Source organism: Panicum virgatum, chromosome 3N, assembly GCF_016808335.1.
Source record: "Panicum virgatum strain AP13 chromosome 3N, P.virgatum_v5, whole genome shotgun sequence".
Taxonomy (NCBI): Eukaryota; Viridiplantae; Streptophyta; class Magnoliopsida; order Poales; family Poaceae; genus Panicum; species Panicum virgatum.
In genome coordinates this window covers 20,905,337-20,926,727 of record NC_053147.1, presented here as the reverse complement: position 1 = coordinate 20,926,727, position 21,391 = coordinate 20,905,337, and the positions used below count along the sequence as shown (strand labels likewise).

The 21,391-nt window shown below is 46.1% G+C and overlaps 1 protein-coding gene across 1 annotated transcript; it reads left to right on the top strand.

The window, feature by feature from the left end:
- Positions 1 to 16,753: 16,753 nt before the first annotated feature.
- On the top strand, positions 16,754 to 19,518 carry LOC120665015 (transcription factor bHLH112-like). The gene is made up of 7 exons (XM_039944431.1): positions 16,754 to 17,322; positions 17,415 to 17,787; positions 17,887 to 17,982; positions 18,177 to 18,242; positions 18,381 to 18,446; positions 18,564 to 18,623; positions 18,777 to 19,518. The coding sequence occupies exons 1-7, from the start codon at positions 17,084 to 17,086 to the stop codon at positions 18,912 to 18,914; spliced, it is 1,038 nt and encodes a 345-aa protein (XP_039800365.1). The 5' UTR covers positions 16,754 to 17,083; the 3' UTR covers positions 18,915 to 19,518.
- Positions 19,519 to 21,391: the final 1,873 nt, after the last annotated feature.

Below are 21,391 nucleotides of genomic sequence, written 5' to 3'. Positions count from 1 at the left end.
CGTCCTCTCAGCCACCAGCACCATGCTGACCGTCTCTGCAGACGCAGCAAGATACAAAAACAACGTCTCACCTGGCTCTGGAGCCACCAACACTGGCAGTGAGGTGAGGTGCTGCTTCAGTTCCTGGAAGGCTTGTTCAGCCTCTTCAGTCCAAGAGAATGGACCGGACCTTCTCAATAGCTTGAAGAAGGGGAGGGCCCTCTCAGCCAGCCTCGAAATGAAGCGGCTAAGAGCGGCCAGAGATCCAGTAAGCTTCTGGATGTCCTTGATGCGGCCAGGAGGCCTCATCGCCTTGATCTTGGCTGGGTTTGCCTCGATGCCTCGATGTGAGACCAGGAAACCCAGCAGCTTCCCTGCCGAGACGCCGAAAATGCACTTCTCGAGATTCAGCTTCGTGCGTGTGGCGCGCAGTCGGTCAAAGACGAGTGACAGGTCCTCAACTAGTGTTGACCCTACCTTAGTCTTGACTACAATGTCATCGACATATACCTCAACTATATCTCTAATTAAATTACATAAAGTTTTATTCATAGCTCGCACAAACGTGGGTAAGGCATTCCGCAGAGCATATGGTATGACAATATAGCAATAAAGTCCATCCACTGTTACAAAAGCAGTATGTTTCCTATCCTCTCTAGACATCTGAATCTGGTGGAAACCAGAGTAAGCATCTAGGAAAGACAAAATGTCACACCCGGAGGTGGAGTCAACAATCCGATCGATACGTGGAAGAGGATAGGGGTCTCTGGGACATGCCTTGTTGAGGCTGGTGTAGTCGATGCACATCCGAAGCTTCCCGTTGGCCTTTGGGACGACGACCGGGTTGGCCAACCACTCGGGGTGGTGGACCTCCTCGGTGAAGCCAGCGTGTAGCAGCTTGCGGACTTCTTCACGGATGAAGTTCTGCCGCTCCACGGACTGCTTCCGAGATTTCTGGCGTACCGGCGTGGCGTCGAGGTAGATCCTCAGATGGTGCTCGATCACTTCCTTGGGGATCCCGGGCATCTGTGACAGTTCCCAGGCGAACACGTCCACATTTTCCCGGAGGAAAGTGATGAGCGCGTCTTCCTATTTCTCCTCCAGGTTTCCCGCGATACGGGTGGTCCTGGAGGAGTCCGCTCCGATCTGCACGGTCTTCATGGGAACATTTTCCAGGTCAGACGACTGAACCTTAGGTGCCTTTGCGGGCGCCCTGGCTCGCGAGGTGGATGGGTCCTCCTCGGAACGTGCAGCCTCTGCCGCTAGAGCATGCAGTTTCTCAACTGCAGCGATGGCAGCGGTGCGGTCACCCCGCACGGTGAGGACACTGGCAGGGTAAGGCATCTTCAGGACCAAATACCCGTAATGCGCAATGGCCATGAAGCGGTAGAGAGCCGGCCTGCCAATGATGGCATTGAACGGGAGGTTCACCTCCGTAACATTGAACTGTACGCTCTCTGTGCGGAAGTTCTCGTCGGTCCCGAACGTGACCAGCAGAGTGATGCTCCCCAGAGGGAACACCGGATGTGGGCCCACTCCGGAGAATGGGCGAGAGGGAGTCAGCTTGGACTCTGGGATCTGCAGCTGCTTGAACGCTGCATAGCTGATGACGTTGAGGCCAGCCCCACCGTCAATCAGCATGTGATAGAGCCTAATGTTGGCTATGACAGGGGCGGTGACTAGAGGTAGTACACCAGCCCCGGCCATGTTCTTTGGGCAGTCAGATGGCCCGAAGGAAATGGTGGTGTTCCTCCACCTGTGGTGCGGCACCGCCTTCGGGACCCCCGGCTTCGCCGAAAGGACCTCTTGGCGAAGGGTCTTCACATCCCACCGGGAGACAAGCTCCCAGCTTTCGCCGTACATTACGTACAACTTTTTACGGCGCTCCTCGTTGTTAGAGTCGGAGTTATCGTGGCTGTAAACGCCCTTTAGCTCCCGAACGGGGGATTGGTACCCCAGCTCCTTCTCCCCGGCAGTGGCCTCACTGTCGGAGGCTTTCTCCTCGCCAGACCAATGATGAGGAGGGGGTGAGCCATCCTTGGAGGCCTGCTCACGCCGCCCACTGACCCGCTTCGCGAGTTTTTGTATCGCGCGGCAGTCAGCGGCGCTGTGGCGAGCGGTGGGATGAACTGGGCATGAACCTCCGTTGCCACCTTGTGGGCGCATGCGCTTGCCATGCGCATTCTGGCCCCCAGCCACTGCCGCAGCAGCTGGTGCCGCTGCTGCAGCGACCGGACCACCGGCTTGTGGCTCCCCGCGACCCCGGTTCTTGTTCTTCTTTTTCTTGCCACCGCCCTGGACGGTAGCTCCGGAGCCACCAACCTTGGCGTCTCCGTCTTGGGGTGCTGAGTGCCATACGCGGCCCTCAGCGTTCCTGGCACACTTGTCAGCCAGGGAGAAAAGCGTGGTAACGCTTTCCACCTCGTGCGTCGCTAGTTTCTCGAGCATCATCTCATCACGTACCCCTTGACGGAAAGCAATAATGATAGATGCGTCAGAGATACGAGGAATGGTACCCCGTACCTTGGTGAAGCGCGAGATAAATGCTCGGAGCGTCTCTCCGGGTTTCTGCCTCACGGTGTGGAGGTGAGCCTCCACACCATGTTGTTGGTACGCACTGGCGAAGTTTGAAGTGAACCTCGCACAGAGCTCCTCCCAGGACTAAATCGTCCCAGGAGTGAGGTTCATGAGCCAAGTCCGGGCTGGCCCAGTCAAGGCTACATGAAAGTAGCTCGCCATGACAGCGTCATTGCCACCAGCTGCTGTGATGGCGGTAACGTACACCTGCACGAATTCCGACGGATTAGTGGTACCGTCGTACTTCTCCGGCAGGTGCGGGCGGAACTTGGACGGCCATGCCACCGCGCGGAGGTGATCCGCCAGCGCAGCGCAACCCACCCCAGCCACCGGGGTGCCCGCCTGTATCCGGGCGTTTCCCGGAGGCTTGGGTGCCGCTGCATCCAAGTCGGCGTTGAGGTTGCGGCCCTCGATGTTGAGGCGGCATTCTCGCGCCCTTTCCACGGAGATGCGGGCGACCTCACCCGTGCGCCTGCGGTTGAGCTCCGCCCGCAGGTCTTCTGTTCACGCACCCCTCACCGTGGGAGAGCGCACGGACGCCGACGCACCGCCCTGGCGCTGGTGGTAGGGTACCACCGCATTGCCAGGCGGAGGTCATTGCCCAGTCCTTGCAGAACTGGGGGAGGCCTGAGCCAGATGGAGGAGAAGGTCAACGTCGTCCCGCGACTGCCTCAAGGTGTCTGGTGAGGCTGGAGCAGCCGGAGGGTTGCAAAGCAACTCCCTAGCTGCTGCCAGAGCTCCGCCGCTCGCAGCTTGTGATGGAGCCTTTGACGGGCGCCCTGACTCTCGCCGACGTGCAGCGCGCGCCGCTGCCGACGGTGGCTGCTCCACGGGCACGGTTGCCCCTGGCGCAGGAAGGCGAGAGGCATGTGGCGCGGATAACGCCACACCCTCCGTCATCTCCACATCATCATCGTGGTGGGAGTGCTCAACCACCCGAACCATGGAGATGAGCAAGAGATGAACTAAAACTAGCTAAAGTACCCCTACCTGGCGCACCAAATGTCGTGGTGTGCAAACCCACAGCCGGGTGGTGTAGTGCACCCGCCTAAACCCAGAGGGTGAGTACTCGGGGATAGCTAGGATTAGTCCAATCTAGATGCAAAAACACGATGAACACAGCAGGTTTAGAGTGGTTCGGGCCGCCGGAGCATAATACCCTACGTCCACTGTATGTTGTATTGCTTGTGCTCTCCTTGGCCCTTAGAGAGTGTCGAGAGAGTCCCCTTTAGTGTGCAGCGAGCGCCTCCATTTTATATCTCAAGGGAGGCGCGTACACGGCCGTTGAGTCTCCGACAGGGGGCCCAACGATGTTGTATTTAATATGAATAGCCTAGCGCTATTATGATGCTACACCTGGGAAAGATCTTATTCTGGGATTTCCTTGCCTTGCCTGTGGGAATCTTCCGTCCGGCATAGCCATGCCCAGTCTTGTCGAAACGGCGCCAGGGTGTAGCTTGCCGCAGCCTGCCGCGTAGCTGAACGGGCCGTGTAGCTTGCGGTGTAGGCGGTATGATGAAAAGATGCAGTGCCGTCGTATCCATTTAATGCAGCAGATGGGCTCTGCGCGGATGCGGCGCATGCAGCTGCACTGTGTAAGTCGGTAATATGCGGTCTACAGTGAGGCCTGACAAAAGCTGCCCCGTGTGCCGCGGCGGCAGAGCACGCCTCAACCACCCGCATTGAATGCAGTGGGTGGGCGAGTCTTCCAGCGGAAGACTCGCGCCCGCGCTTGCGCCTGCGGGACACGTGGAGCCCCCGGACCCCGCCTCGGCGGTATTTTGGATTTACGCGCGTGGGAGGTACGGACGGACATGGGGAGGTCCCGGACCCATATGGGGGGTCCGAGTCCTCGGCTGTTGGCACGGAGCTTCCCTTGCTCAAGGACACGTGGCGTCACCGGACCCATTCCCAGAGCGGGGAACGGGTCCGGGGCCATTGGCCTGGTGAGGTAAGCGCCGGACCCCTGGGGCCCGGCTGCTCCGCCCCTTAGGGCATAGTTACGGATGACTACGCGAGTCCTGCCTTGCTGCAGTAGAAGTGAGTATCCCTGCTACAGGGTACCGACAATAATGTATTTAAAAACAGGGATCTTTTGATTTTTTTATATAACTCTTTGAAGTATCTTAGAATTACTATATGAACATACTCAAAGTGATAAATGAGTATGTGGATATACGCATGATGACATATTGGTGGTAAGAGTAGCTACACACAAGTGTAGAAAAACTCATCACACACACACACATATACACACACAGATATACATATATCCTAACTTTTCCCATCTCATTCTCTCCTGTAGTACTAGTACTGTACTACTAATTAAAATTAAGACCTTGGCTGATTTTTGCACGGCGACCTTGTAGACTAGAGACCAAGGTTCGTTGGCAAGGCGGCGGCAGGTATGATGGCCAACGGGCCAGCCTAGCCGGCCCGGCACGACGTCGTGCCGTGGCGGTGCTCATCGGGCCACCGCCGTGCCGTGCCGAGCTCCCGAAGTCGCCGGCGGATCCGCCCAGAGAGAGCAGGAGGCGGGGAGGGAGGCAAAGAGCAGGAGGCAGGGAGGGAGACGACCATACTGCCCGCGCGCGAGGGAACTGCTCCCGGCGCGCCGCCCACGCTGCCGCGCACGAGGGAGCCACTATCGGCGCGCACGCGGGGAAGAGGCGCGAGGGAGCTGCAGCACAGCAAACCGGTGGACGACGGAGCTCGGCAGTCAGCCTGGGGGGCGGAGCTCGGGGCAGACGCGCGAGCTGGGGCCGGCGAACTGGCGGATGGCAGAGCGACCGCGACTGCACGTGAAGGCAGCGGGCGGAGCTGAGGATGACAGCGCTCCAACTTGGGATGGGCGGATGACCTTCGTTGGCTGGGCCGTTGGGGGGCACCGGGCCGCCTCCGCACCGGCCATTTCATCGGGCCATGCCCGGGCTGTTCCATGGGCTAGGGTGGTGGCCCAGGCACGGTCTGGTCACACAGGCCGTGCCGGCCCGGGCCCAATGGCCACCTGGCCGGGTCGTGCTCGGGCCTGGCCAAAACCTCAGGCCACGGGCCGCGCCGACGGGCCGCAGGCTGCATGGCCAAGTATAGCGGCAGGAGAGGAAACGGATTCTGAAAGTGTGCAATAGTATGTAGCTGCTGCATAGAAAATGAGCAGTCACGGCCACGAACTCGTCATGCTTGCTTTACCAACAGCCGGTGTATGTGCTGTCGTTGACTACTCATCGGGATTAACTATATATTCTGCAGCTACTTGACTACTTCTGCGAAACCGCTAGCAGCTCTAGCCGGAACACCGAGCTGACCATGCTTAGTTTCCTCGTAGCAGTTGCGCTAGCTAGCCTCTGGTCGCAACTAACCCTGTCTGGTTGCGGCCGCCTTCAAGTAGTTAATCCGGTTGATTAGCCTAGCCCGCAAATGGTCGCCGGGCCGCATCTATTTGTCGTCTCCGGCGGCGACGGTCGGTCCCCGTCCGGCGTCCGCGGCACACCGGCCGCCGCGTCGTGACGCCAACCGAAGCGGATTCTGGCGATGCGCATGTCGAGTTGTCTGTCTGACGAGTGACGATAGAGATGTTGGAAATTTGTGATTCCAGGATAATAACCCAGATCTGTATGGTAAATAAATTTCCACAAGTTAGAGATAGCATATCAAATAAGTCATGTATCGTGCTTGACAGGTACACCTAATATTTCTATCCATAAGTCGACCCCGGTCCCACAGTGCTATATATAAATATGAGGTAGAGGGGTACCCTCTGTCACCCTAATAAGCTAATCTCGCGATTAGCAAAACACCAATCAATTAGGGCACTGGAGGGGCCGGAAACGCGACTTCCTCATCTACTTCGTGGCAGGTATAAGGAGTTGCTGCTCGTCATCAACTTCATTATCAGAGAGAGATCTAAGTCTCTCTAATTAGGTGAAGACCGAATCTGCATCAGCTACTGCTACGACTACGGAGGCAATAATGGAATCTAAAGGCTATGGTCAGTTTAATCTAAGTTTTCCGCATTAAGTTTAATTAGTGATCATGATTAGGCTAAGCTAAGATCTTGTTCATGGTTAATTAATTCTAACAATCGGTACCAAGAGCCATCTTAGTTCTATCATGATCCTAATATCCAGAGCCATTATGTTCTAAGCCTCTGTTGATCTATGATTGGATCTGTTCATGCACAATCATCTTTTAAGTCATGGTTATGCCTCTGTTGTTTGTCAATTTAAGATGCATGTGCTGTTGCAAATTAGATCTTATTGCACAGTTAAGTTGAACCATGTTTTAGATGCAAACAGTTAATGCAATAATGTTTTAGATCTAATTCATGTTTTAATTAAGACTCTGCATGCGTGATTGGATCTAAATCATGCTTAATTAAGTTTCTGATTACAAAATTAGATCTAATCTAATTCGTTTTAAATCAAGTTTAAGTTGAATCTTGATTTAGTTATGGCTAAGTGTCTCGGATTGGATACAAATCATTATGCTTAATGCTAATTCATGTTTAGACCGAGGCACATTACTGCTAATTGATTAAGCCATTAGGATTTTGTTCTGAGTTTTTTACCTAAAATTATGCCCACTGTTCATGTTAATTTCCGCAAATTAGATCCAAAATCATGAGATTAAATGCATCAGTAAGCATTTGAGAAGGAGGGGAAAGCAAAATTTCAGATGGATTAAGAAAATCCCCAAATCTTATGATGAACCCTAACCCCAACCCTAGATTGAGCATCAGTTGCTTACCTTGCAATCTTCGACGTGATCCTGTGCGCATCAGGAGCGCACAACCCGGCCGAAAACACCAATGTGGAGCCCCTCGACGGCCGTGCGCGCGATTAGGGCCGCACGCACCGCCGGCGAAAGGGCCCACCATGGAGCTTGGCGCGGGCGGTGCTCGCTCTCTGAAGTACGATGCCTAGGCCAGCGCACGACCGCCCGCGACGGCGCATCAGGACGCGCGAGGCTCGGGTCCCCACATCGTGGCGCGGGCCCAAGCCATCAGTAGGCGGTCGGCGACTGCGGCCGCAGGCCAGTGCCCTTGCGCACGCGGCCGGCGCGTCACTGGCTCTAACACTGCACGGGCCTAGGGGCATCTGACGGGCTGCGCAAGGGCAACCGGCAGCCAGCGCATCAGCGCCCGGGCACGCTGCTATGAGCAGGCGGCGCTGGCTCTCGAAGCACCCGCGGCGCGTACCCACGGCAACCGCGCGCGTAAGGCGGCGGCGGTGCCAGAGCGGCCAGGCCCGAGCGGGCGCTCCGCACGACGGCCCCACAGGCGCGCGTGGCACGCTCTGCTCCCGCGTGCATGGAGTGGCCGCGCACCGGGCGGCTCTCCGCGGCGCTGCCCACCGGCCTGCGTGCGGTGCACGAGGTCCCCCACCGACGGCTGCTGTCGTGCGAAAGAGGGAGTGAGAATGGGATTAGGGTTTTCAGACCAACCCTTGACTCTTTTATACGGCACCACTAGATCAGCTCTGGACCGCCGAATCAGGATTAACGGCTCAGATCTAACCGGCATTAGGGTTTGCGGCCAGCTGGGCCGAACTAGGCCGGTAGCACCCCTAACGGGCCGAGCCGATTTACTGGGCCTGCGCGGGACTGAGCTGAGCTGTGCGTTTTGGGCCGCGCAAATTTGAAGTTTTTGGGTCGTTTATGAGCTTTTAGTCCACTTGATGTTTAAAGCCTTTTCCATTACTGTTTTGATGAGTTAAGTTTTAATTAAGTTATTGTTCATGTTTAAAGGCTTTAATTAATTACTGTTGTTTATGTTTAAGGCTTTAATTATTTTCTGTTGCACTTATAATTACCAGCCTTATGTTTATTTAATGCCCATGAGTATTTATTTTATATTGAGATATCTATTGTTTATAATTTCACAAATAAGTTTATTGCTTAATTTATCTATGATAGATATTTCTCAATTATGAATAGTGATATTTTCCACAATATTGATGTTATAAGGTTAATTTAAGAATAATTATGGAAAATCATCATTGATAATGAGTTTATTTTGGGCTATTGATGAGTCTTGTTTTCAGTACAATTAATTCATAATGTCAGAAGTGCTTGTTAAATGAGAAAGGATCTAAAGATTAACGACCCTTATCATTTTTAGGTGCAATAAAAATTTAAATTTCAGTGCAATTAAGTTTAATAATATTTTATGCACTGATTATATAAGGCAAAGTTTAAGGTTTTATGAGGCTTATATTTACAGTGAAATTTTATCTCTTCATGATTTATGTGTTATTTTCACTGTTTAAATTTGAGTTTAAAATTCCAGAATAAGCGTATTTAGCTTGATGTTTCCATTATGTTTTATTGATGATCATTGCATTAGCTCGCATTGTTTAAGCTGAAAAATTATATGTTTTCCACCATGTACAATTAAGATGCTCTCTAATCAAATGGAACCATCGAGAAGTTTGATTAGAGTACACTTGTAATTAATTCTAACCATCGTTGTTTTAATTATGAGTTAATGATAAGTTTCGTTTGTTTTCCCCATCGGTGATGTAAATTGAAACTTGTGGCATAATTTTAATCAGACCATCGTAGGGTTAATCTTGTGCCTTTATGTGCATCTTGTTGTATAAGATTATTGAGACTTCAACTATATGATTTTTCAGTGGATTATAAGGACTTACTAAGTACCATTGAACCCTTTAATGGCACCAACTTTCCTAAGTGGAATAATGAGGTGCGTGCCGTTCTCAGAGTTCTGGACTTTGATTACGCACTTTATGAGGATAAATCTATTAATCCTTCTATAGGTACTGAGAATTATAATGACCAATTAAGGGAGTACAACTCCAAGTTGGAGAAATGGCAAAAATCCAACGAATTTGCAAAATTAGTTATAAAACATTCGATCTCAGATGCCATAAGGGGAGCATTTCCTTCTATGAAGGGTGATAGGGAACTAAGTGTGAAGGAGTTTATAAACTCTGTTGAGGAAAGTTCTAAAGTTAATTATTTCAATTTTCTCATAAATAAGCTGTCTACCTCATGTTATAATGGGCACAATGGACTAAGTATACATATTAAGAGCATGTACAATATGGATGCTAAGTTGAAAGCGCTTGGCAGGTTCATCTCTAATGATCTGCTAGTGCAATATCTTATGGCTTCTCTACCAGAGAATTATAATAAGCGTGCTCAAAATTTGGATACTCCAGTAAGATATAAGTTCTGTGAGTCACTGCATCAAGTGCAAAAGAAGAGTAATAAAATTGTTTCATAAGCTCTTTTAAGTTAAAGTTTCCCCTAAATTTTAGTGGATTGATTAAGATGCATTCCCAGCAGGTCATTAAGTCTGATCCATAAGTGAAGGGAGTTCAAGGGGAAGATGTTAAATGCTTCGCATTAGTCTTATATATTTAGTCATATTTGTTTTCAGTAATAAGTGATTCTGAACATTTTGCTAAATTTTGAGATAATAAGTACGTCATCATTGTTGATTTTGCTATCTTGTCAAGGAATTATTTTATATATTTCTTGCATATTGTGTAATGATTCAAATAGTTGTTGATGAGACCTTGTCGAAATTGTGATATTATTAGTTAAAGATCACACTTCGAAGGAGAGAATTGGAATGTCTCATCAAGTATAAGAGATACTCCAGTAATTAATGTCTCATAAGAATGAGAGAAACTCCAGTCATTAGATGTAAGACAATAAAAGAGCTATAACTTATCACCATATTTTATTTGCCCATTGATATTCAAAAGGCTAAATTAGAAAATCGGCTCATATAAAGGGTGAATATGATGGAGAACGCTCTAAAAACAATTGTGACAGGAGAACTACTCCATAATTGCCAATCGTCTCAAATAAAGTTAAGTGTGACTTTATTCATTATTTTGGTCATCGCTGATTAATGGATACATGTTCACAAAGTTTTGTTGCTCTAGTTCATTTTAGCAATCGCTATTTGACTAGTTCAATGAAGCTCGAGACTTTTGAAGTATGGTATATATTTATCATTTCTGGCCATAGTTGTTTGGTAAATATTTGGTCATAAGCTTTGCTGCTCTTGTTCATTTCTAGCCATCGCTGGTGTGGGCTTGATCGGTGAAGGAAGTTGATCAATGGTATACTAAAGATAAAGAATTTATGTCATGATGAGCCACTATTTATGGATATCCTAATAAGTCTAAGGGGTACCATTTCTACCACTATAGTTGTCTCAACTATTGTGTTTCTAAAGCAATGCAAAGATTAGTTGTTTCAACTGTTGTGTTCTTAAAAGAATGCAGAGATTAGTGGGAGTTAGTGGGAGCTCACAAAGGAGAAAGAGATGATTTGAAGAGATGTGGGCTTAGTTTCCCACATCGATGATTCAAGTAACAGATTCTCATAATGTTTAATTCATGCCATCAGTTAAGTAAACCTCCATCTCAAACAACCATATATTTTGTTGAGGGTTCTCGTAAGTTGATTAATCCCAACATAAAGATGTGGTATATATAATAATTATTAATGTTGGCATAAAAGAATGAACCTTATTTATTTTGAAGGTCATTATAAAGGAGGCCATAATTTGAGTCTATGAGCTTTAGTATACATTTTTTATGGAATCAATTAAGTATTTTTGCCATGAGTGTGATTCTGAAAGAGAATTAAAATACCAAACTTATAGTTTCCCATGATTCTAAATGTTCATGGATAAAGGTATGTACTGAGATTAAGGTGGAAAACTTACTATCCTAATACTTAAGTGGATGATGCTCTACTAAGTAAAGTGGCGATTAGAATATGCCATAAGATTGAGAGTGTTTCTATCATTCAATTAGATTTAAATTAATCTTGGTGAAAGTCTTTTTATGCTTTGAGCACTAATGTACACTAAGATTGGCCCAAAAAAGTATTAGGATTACCACTAGAGACGTAAGCTGTCTAAAGTGGTAAATGTGAATAATGTTAAAATACACTATTCTATTTTGCATAATAAAGCAAATTATGTCTAATACCCTAAAAATAAAGTTAAGATAAAGAGAAAGGAAGACGTTCCTTATGCTTCAGCTATCTGAAGCTTATGCATGAGTCTCTAAGTGATTGACTTTGCATTTGTGAGCCAGAAATTCTTATGTGTTTAATATTATCCAAAAGAGGTACATTGGATAATGTATAAGACACCATAGCATGCTTGTTCATTATGAACTATTCAGTTAAGAGTTCTGTATGATTGTATGGATGTAAAAGTGCACATTAGAATATGTCCTTCACTCTTGCAGAAAAGAGTAATAATATTAAGAGCTCTAAGCAAACTTGGCATAATGAAAGATGAGATTGTATAAGGCATGTTTTAATTTATGAAGCTTAAGAATTATATTCCGGTGTTAAGTTTAAGGACATCAAATTGATACTGCTATGATTGCGGTATTTATTCGAGTAACAACATAATTATTGATGATGTCTAGACCACTGATGATTAAGTATTATGTTGTGAAAGACATGTCCCAGGATCCAGTTATTAAGTTTAAAGAAATAAGTTTGAGTTAATGCTAGCAAATCATATTAAAGACTTGTCACTCATCCCATTTAAATTTTTGCGAAATTAAATATGGGATTTGTGAATGGTCTTGGATCTGATTCGGGGTAAATGATTATTCCCAAATAAATAATAAGCGTTCTATCAAGGTACTGCAGTGAACTGTGGGTAATGGAGTCCCGATAGTGAATTAAATACTACTAACGACGCATTGGTCCGGTCTTACTGTTGTACTGAGTGTGAACATAAGTTTAAAGCGAATCTAAGTTGTTAACCGTTCGATCAAGTGGGAGAATGTTGAAAATTTGTGATCTCAGGATAACAACCTAAATCTGCATGGCAAATAAATTTCCACAAATTAGAGATAACATACCAAATAAGTCATGTACCGTGATTGGCAGGTACACCTAATATTTCCATTTATAAGTCGGCCCCGGTCCCACAGTGCTGTATATAAATATGAGGTAGAGGGGTACCCTCTCTAACCCTAATCAGCTAATCTCGCGATTAGCAAAACACCAATCAATTAGGGCACTGGAGGGGCTGGAAACGCGACTTCCTCATCTACTTCGTGGCAGGCACAAGGAGGAGGCACAAGGAGTTGCTGCTCGTCATCAACTTCATCAACACAGAGAGATCTAAGTCTCTCTAATTAGGTGAAGATCGAATCTACATCAGCTATTGCTAGGACTACGAGGCAATAATGAGATCTAAAGGCTATGGTCAATTTAATCTAAGTTTTCCACATTAAGTTTAATTAGTGATCATAATTAAGCTAAACTAAAATCCTGTTTATGGTTAATTAATTCTAACAAGAGAGCGTGCGATTCGATTTCTCTCTCTTCCCTGCTCGTTGTGCAGTTGCATGCACAGACAAATTGACAATGCTCCTGCACTCCACGCGGTTTTCGTTGACGATCCCCTCACCGCTAGCTCCTGGCTACGCAAGAGAAGGACCTGCCTCCAGAAAGTCCAATCACCCGATCGGGCTAGTGCCTGCCTGCCTGGTGAGTCCCGGTGCTGGACTCTTTCGGCCAATTCAGAACCAATAGCCCTGATTCAATATCTTCAGGGTTTTCAGATCTCGTTTATTTGCAGCGGTAAAGTTTTTGAAATGGAATCTTACACATTTAAAGTATTAAACATTAACTAATCACAAAACTAATTACAGAACTCGTCTGTAAACTACGAGACGAATTTATTAAGACTAATTAATCTGTTATTAGCACATGTGTATTGTAGTAATTAATGTAGTAATTTAGTGTCTAATCATAGCCTAATTAAATTTATTAGATTCGTCTCGCAATTTACAAGCAAACCATACAATTTGTTTTTTATTTTGTCTATATTAATACTCATGTATGTAAAATTTTCTTTCGATGTGATAGTTTTGAAATTTCGAATTTTACAACTAAACAAGGCCTCAATTCCGTCAGCCAGGCGGCGATACCTGCAGAGATTCCACGGCAACACTGGCTTGCTTCAACTTGGCCCATTTTGGTTGCATGTAGCGCAACTAGCGCTACGAGAGAATCTTGCCTGCATAGAGTATTAAACGAAGTTTATTTGCAAAATATTTTTACAGATTGACAACTTGGCCCTATTTAGTTGCATGTAGCGCAACTAGCGCTTCAGCGTCAGACAGAGCAGGCTAGAAGGGCCGTGTTTAGATGAAACACAAAAAAATTTGCGATGGAATTTTGCTAATTTGAAGTACTAAATGAAGTCTATTTATAAAACTTTTTGCACAGATGGGTTGTAAATCGCGAGACGAATCTAATTATGCTAATTAATCCATGATTAGTGGATGGTTACTGTAGCATCACTGTTGCAAATCATAAATTAAGTAGGCTCATAAGATTCGTCTCGCGATTTACAGCCCATCCATGCAAAAAGTTTTATAAATAGACTTTATTTAGTACTCTATATATGTGTCCAAAAATTCGATGTGTTTTTTTTTACGAGATTTACGGGTTGTGATCTAAACAGGTCAAAATTGGAATTGGCAGGGCATGCCAGTATGCCACTACTGCTGGATAAGCGCAGTGCGGAGCTGGAAGAGTGGAAGGGCGGTGCGGAGCTGAGGTCGCAGACGGACGGGTGGCCCAGGCGGCGGCGACGGGCGCTCTCGGGCCTTTTGACTGCGGCCGGAACAATGGTCGGTCGGCCGCGGCCTGCTGCCGGAGCCCGGACCGACGGTGTACGCCGTAGGCGACCGGAGGCACGCGTGCGAAGCTCTGGGCCCCGCGCACCGGGCCCGGCGGTACGTCATGCTAACGTCACCTACACGAAGGCAGCAATCAACAGAGAACAGTACCTGCTGGCCTCGTAAAGAAAAGAAGATCTACAGTGATACAGTCCCTGCACCCGCTGACCCCTGTAGGCAATGGAATTTTGGTGTTTTTGGTGTCAACGAGCAAAGCAGATATTTTTGTTTGAAACAAAAGCTGGAAGACGCGTTTGAGGTTTACCGAATCTGAAGCTTCAGTTGATCACCGTTGCTTTACACTTAGTACACACCAGCGCGTCCAAACTTCGCTTGGTCGCAAGCAAAGCAAAGCAATAAATCACAATCACGCGGGGGACGAATCAAACCATACGCTACAATCATCAATGGTCCACAGGGAAAACAAAAATGTTCATAATAACCTAGAAATGGTAGATGCAAATCATTCCACTCATGCAATTTTTCGAGCGTTTGGATGGTTTTGGAATCAAGACAGTATCGCGTTAGTCTCGCACCCTCCACAACAGTATCGCGTTTCGATGGTCTTGTTTATATTTATGAGTTATTTTTTATCCCTCTTTTAAATAGCCCAAATAATTCTATAGGGAGCCAAACAGGTAGATTATTTTGTGGCTATTTAAAAATAATTCACTCAAAAAATATCTCCTCTAAGAGGTGATATTTGAGTTATTTTGAGTGGGATCCACTGCAGCAAGAGAGATAATGGGGCTCCAATAATATATTGAGAAAGTGCATTAAATACCAAATAACCATTCGATCCAAACAGCTCAAGGGTTATTTTGATGGAGAGCTATGTCTATGGGCTAAAGAATAGCCTAAAAAATAACCATGTGATAGTTCTCCAAACAGGACTGTTGTGTTGAAATCCCCAGATTTTTTTTAGAAAAAGGATTACGAATCCGGCCTATACATCCGTGGATGTACACAGCCAATTATTACAAAGTTTGCAAAGAAAGAAGAGCACAACTAGTCTCCAATTTAGCCAAAAAAACTACTGCAAACGATAGTTTTACTTCCACCCTCCTTTTACTAGCTCCATAGCAAATAATCTCTATGTTTCTGCTCATCTCGGAGAGTGCGTTCTTAGCGTGCTCGTCACGCTGTAGCTGCGCCCAGAACCGTAGCCAGTATGTTCCCCTGAAGATAACCTGCAAAATCGAGTTAACTTTGATTTTATTAAAAATAATATCGTTTGGGCATCTCCATATGGCCCAGCAAACAGCAGCAACCCCGACCCAAATCAAGTTCCTAATATTTTTAGATTGATTAGAAAGCCATGAGTCAAACATATGGCCAATTGATCTAGGTAGCGTCAAACCTGTAGCATAAAAGATAATTCTCCAAACCATTCTCGCATATGGGCAGTCCAGAAAAAGGTGTTTGATAGTCTCATTACTATTACACCCACAACATCGTTGGCTTCCTGTCTAGTTTTTCTTAACGAGATTGTCTTTAGTTAAAAGCACTCCCTTTTGTAAAAATCAAAGGAAAATTTTAATTTTTAGAGGAATCTTCAACTTCCAGATCAACTTATGTCTAAACGGCGGCTGTGTATCAATAAGGTACAAATAGAAAGATCGAACCGTAAATAACCCAGATTTGGTCAAGTTCCATATAAAATTATCTAAACCATCCACCAAATCAACATGAGTTATCTGTGCTACCAGGTTATGCCATTCCAAAAGTTTGTTATCCACCAATACCCTCCTAAAAGATAAATTGAGAGGTCTCGTAGCCAATACTTTTGCCACCGTTGCATGAGGATCACGCACAATATTAAAGAGTGACGGATATTTAACTTTGAATGGCACCTCACCTACCCAAGTATCCTCGCAAAACCTAGCGTTGCTCCCATCTTTAATTTCAAAGGAGCCTTTAGCCAAGACCTCGTCTTTTATTTTTATAAGACCTCTCCAAAAATGAGAGTCATAAGGTTTGGCCTTAATCTGAGAGAGATACTTAGATTTTAAATACTTATTTGTTAGTAAATTTTGCCACAAACCATTGGTGTTTAGCAAATTTACTAACTATTTTGCCAGTAAACATTTATTTTGCAACTGTAAATTTAAGATCCCAAGTCCCCTTGGTCTTTAGGACGGCACAAGATGTCCCATTTGGCAAGGCAATATTTGAAATCCCCAGATGATATCTCAACCTAAATGTTCATGTGCTCCGGCCATTCGTGGTGCCACTCTCTCCTTCGTCCTTCTCCGCCAGCACCGGCGGCGACCGCCATCGTCGACCGCTCTGTTGGGGCTGGCCCCATTCCCGTCCCCTGTGTCAACTAGGATCTCCAAATTTCACCGGCCGCACTGTTCATCGACCCGGCCGGTGCTCGGTGCTTGCGCTTTGGCGACACCATGAGCGCGTGGCTGTACACGCACAGGACTAGCCTTAGCCTGATACCGTCCCAATCCAATCAAACAAAAAGCAAGGGCCTCACGACCACGCACAAACCATGCGTCTACTTAGAAGAAGCCCAAAGGTCAGAAGCTTCAGAACTCACGATCACAGGTCAGAGACCCCGCCCCTTGCACTGCATGCCCTCCACAAGCTGATCGATCACAGACTACTCCACCGTGTGCGCCACGTTGCTAACTCTCACTCCAATCCCGGGAACCAAATACCGGCGCCAAATCCCTCGACCACTAACTACTCGGGATAAATACATCGTCGTCGGCGACTGACGAGATTCCACAGCGGCGTACAACAAGAGGCGCTGGCGCGTGCCTCTCCCGGTCCCGGCCCTCTAGAGCAAGCTGCAAGCTGATCGTCCGATCCCCATGGCAGACGAGTGGTGGAGCTCCGCGCGTACCGGCGACGACGGCGGCGCGTCGGCCTGCTCGACGGTCCGGGCCACGGACCAGGACGCCGCCGAGCCGCCGGCGACGAGTGCCACCGAGACGGATTATTTCCGGCCAAGTCTGCTGCACGTCGGCGCCGCCGCCGCCGCCGCCTCGCCGCCGCCGTCCTTCCTCGCCGATCCAGCCCCCCACATGGTGGATTGGACGCAAGCCTACATGTAAGCTGAGAATCTCAACTTGCCGTGTCGTGCGTGTCTTCGATCTCCATGGTTGCATGCGCGATCATGATGCGTGGCGATTCGCGCGGCAGGGGCGGCAGCGGCAGAGCGGCTGGTGCAGAGGCGACGAACAGCTTCAACGCGCTCCTCCAACTCCACGGAGACGACGCGGGTCGCCACTTCCTGCTCGATCAACAGCCCGACGTCGTCGACGGCGTAGCGCCCGTGGAACCAGCGGCGGCGGCGTCGCGGAGCGCGCCCCTGTACGTGGACAAACAGTACTCCAGCTACGGCGACGTGCCGGCGACGCCGATGATGACGAAGCCGTTCTCGCAGCAGCAGCAGCAGCACATCTCCGGCTTCTTTGGTTCGTCGATGCGGACTTTCAGCGACATGCCGTCGGCGCCGCCGATGACGAGGACGAAGCCGCTTCTCTTGCAGGCCTTGGAGCACAAAGCTTTCGAGGTATGACATGGGTCGGCAGCGCCCGGGGCCGGCGCCGCCACTTCACCTACTACTGGCTAGCGGCTAGGGTTTCTTCTGACGGCTTGGTCTCCGGTGCAGTCCAATGATGAACCTGTTCAGGACACTTGCTCCTTGGCGACGACGAGAAGTAAGAAGCCCCGGATCGCGACGCCGTCTCCCTTGCCGACCTTCAAGGTGTGCACCGGGCACCGGCCGGGCGGCCTCTGACGCAATCGGAAGAGAGATTATATCATCTTCCACCTTCAATTATCCGGACAACTTTTCATTTCCAGCTCAACATGCAATTCAGGCTACTAGATATACATTCTCGTTAGCCATGATAATCATCAATTGGATCATGATTGCTTTTGATTATTCCCCGCGGGCAGGTGAGGAAAGAGAAGCTCGGGGACAGAATCACTGCGCTCCAGCAACTGGTCTCGCCTTTTGGAAAGGTATCCTTTTCTATTTTTCTTCCCCATTTCGGTTGCTCTCTTATTCGTCATCCGATCCTTTGAATTTCGCTTGAGAAAACAACCCATTCCAAGCTGATGCATCTCCATTTTCGATCCATCGCATCTGCCGATTTTTAGACGGATACTGCATCGGTGCTTCACGAGGCCATCGAATACATCAGGTTTCTGCACAATCAAGTAGCAGTAAGTATACGGATTTCAAGCTCACCATGATCAAATGAATGAAGAAATTAATGATTAATGCATGTTTTTCAAGCTGCAATTTTTGTGTGTTTTGAGCTAATGAACCAACCCCTGCAGTCCCTGAGCTCTCCGTATCTGAGGTGCGGACGCCCTGTGCAGCAGCTACAGCAACAACAGGTATACACATTGCCAGTTCCTAATTAAGCATCATTTCTAGTGTAACGTTATACATTCAGAATTATTGATGTTATTCGGATTTTTCGTTCCTTAATTCCTCGTACCAAGCACAAATTTCAGTTTTCTCCTTAAATTAACAAGGTTTTCTATCAGATCAAGGAGGGCCGTGAGGCGAAGGACCTGCGAAGCCGAGGGTTGTGCCTCGTCCCGGTGGCGAGCACTTATGCGGTGGCAGCGAGCGAGACTGCGCCGGAGTTCTGGCACCCTACCTTTGGGGGCACATTTCGGTAGAGAGAGAGACATGCATGTAGCCCTAGGTAGAGGGCAGGTATTTGTGTAAGAGGTATTCTCATGTCAGTAGTGTTGAAGCAACAGTAAATATAAAACCTGACTGATCACTGTTATAAGGGTGTTTAGTTGGATTGAATAGAATGAAAAATCCAATCAGAATAGGGGAAGACAAAAGATCAGGTGCACTTGCCTACACATAAGTATTCTAAGGTCAAGATGGATATATTTGTTGGGGGCAGGTTCAAAAGAGAACTATATGCTATTGCAGTAGTACATAGTAAGCAGCTTTCCAAAGAAATAATAGTGTTATTTGGTAGTATCTTTGTATTCACAGGTTGGGGTGGAGGATGGTGGGATGGTGCTAAACCTTGGAAGCAAAAAGGAGAGGTCAGCTTTGCAAGCATAGTGAACAGTTAGCCTTTTTCGTAAACAAGTACATTGTGTAACTTATACTAATTTAAAATTGAAAAATGCCTTTACTACCACCCCCACACCCTACCTGGCGTGTTGTGTTTTCCCATTGGAAAAGTTATAAAAAGGATTTGTAAATTGAAATCTTTCGCAGTACGGATAATAATATCTCCCTTGGTATCTCCGCTCTTAAGTAAGTGTCATTTTGGATTACATGTTTAAACTTTGACCACCAATGCACCTTTTAATATTTAAAATATTTTTTCAAAAAATAATACAAGTTCTCTTAAAATATAGTTTTCAGGTCTCCATTTGATGACACGGTCTATAAGGTGAAACTTTGAGTAACTAACAGTATGTGTCAAAATATATTATTTCAAATAGAATAAGTTATAGATTATCATAGTACTTTATCATGAAGGATCTAGTTGCTTTAACTTTATGTTGCAAAACTTTTAAACCTTAAGCTATTGATGGTCAGTCCTGAAAAAAATATTGGGCAAATCTAAAACTGTCTTATATCTGTGATCAGAGGGAGCTAGTATATAATAACTTTTTTTTATGTCTCATATATGTTTTAGCATAATTAACAGTAAAAGTAACTTTCCAAAAGAATATCTTCCGATTTGGTGTGGCTATAAATATAATTTCATCATTTCTCATGACTCTCTGTGCATTAATGAGGTATATCATATCCCACAAAACACCATTTCTTTACCAAATAATGTGTCAACGAGCATTTTATTTCTTACGAGTAGCGAGGAAGCTGAACCTGTTTTCTTATAATGTTACTGTCATCTAGTTTTATGTTGTACCTTTTGTGACGCATAATCTCATCAATAATAATCAATACGTTCTGGGGAAATTGATAAACCCCCTCGTATGTCACCTTGATTTTGACCGTACCTCCGAATAGTGGATTTATTATTGTATAAGGGCACCAAGTAATTCATCATGGTTTGGTTCATCCCCTTTCTGCTCCCCCCCCCATACATATAAGACATGAGGGAGAATACTTTTGATGATTATGTATCTATATAAGTCTTGCAATATAATGGGCTATGTATACATATGTAGCATAGCGGGATGTTGACTGTTTGCATAGCTTCATATGTTGTATTGTCGTTATCTTTGTTTTTTTAGTCATCATCTATGCAATCTTGATATGCATATTTGGAGTTAAAAACATGCCTACAGACATAAGTGTATCACATAGCCTTAGCCGGCCTTGGAATTAAAAACATGTCTGCGAACATAAGTGGACATAGCCTTAGCCCTTGAGGGATGAAACTAAACAGAGGCAAAACATCATGTGGGTCTCCACAACAAAATCTTTTTTGAAAAAGTCCTATTTACCTACCTGGACTGTACTGTGGGCCGAGTTTACATTTTAACCTTGGACTTGGAAATCGGGTGTTTTGGCTCCTCAGACTCGCGATACCGGACAAATGACCTCATTCACTGGTTTTCCTCTTTTTTATATTTATTTAGGATAAATATTTGAGAAATTATAATAAATCACAAAAAATCATAAAATTGAAAATTTAATTTTGTTGAACTCCACATGAGCATATCTATGCAATGAACATGATATAATTTAGTAAAAAAAATTGTTGCACTTTATTTTTTGTAATTAATTCATATCTATATTTTTTGTGGTCCAATTATGGTGAAACTTTATGGTGTTCTAATCATTGTATGATTGATCTGTAGTAAATATTTCATACTCATTGGATTATGTATGCCCGAGTTATAGATTGAGGAGTTTAATTCCAAGCTATATTAGACTTTTCAGTTGCTCAAGCATACATGATCCAATGAACACGAAATTTTTGCTACAACTCAAGGATATAATTACTAGCCTACCATAAAATTTCACCATAATTGGACATGAAAAATGTAGATATGAATTAATTACAAAAAAGTATATATCTAAAATTTAAATTTTTTTACTAAATTATATGATATCATATGACTGCATAGATCTACTCATGTGGATTCCAACAAAATTGAATTTTCCGTTTTATATTTTTTTGTGATTTACTATACTTTTTTTAAAGATTTAT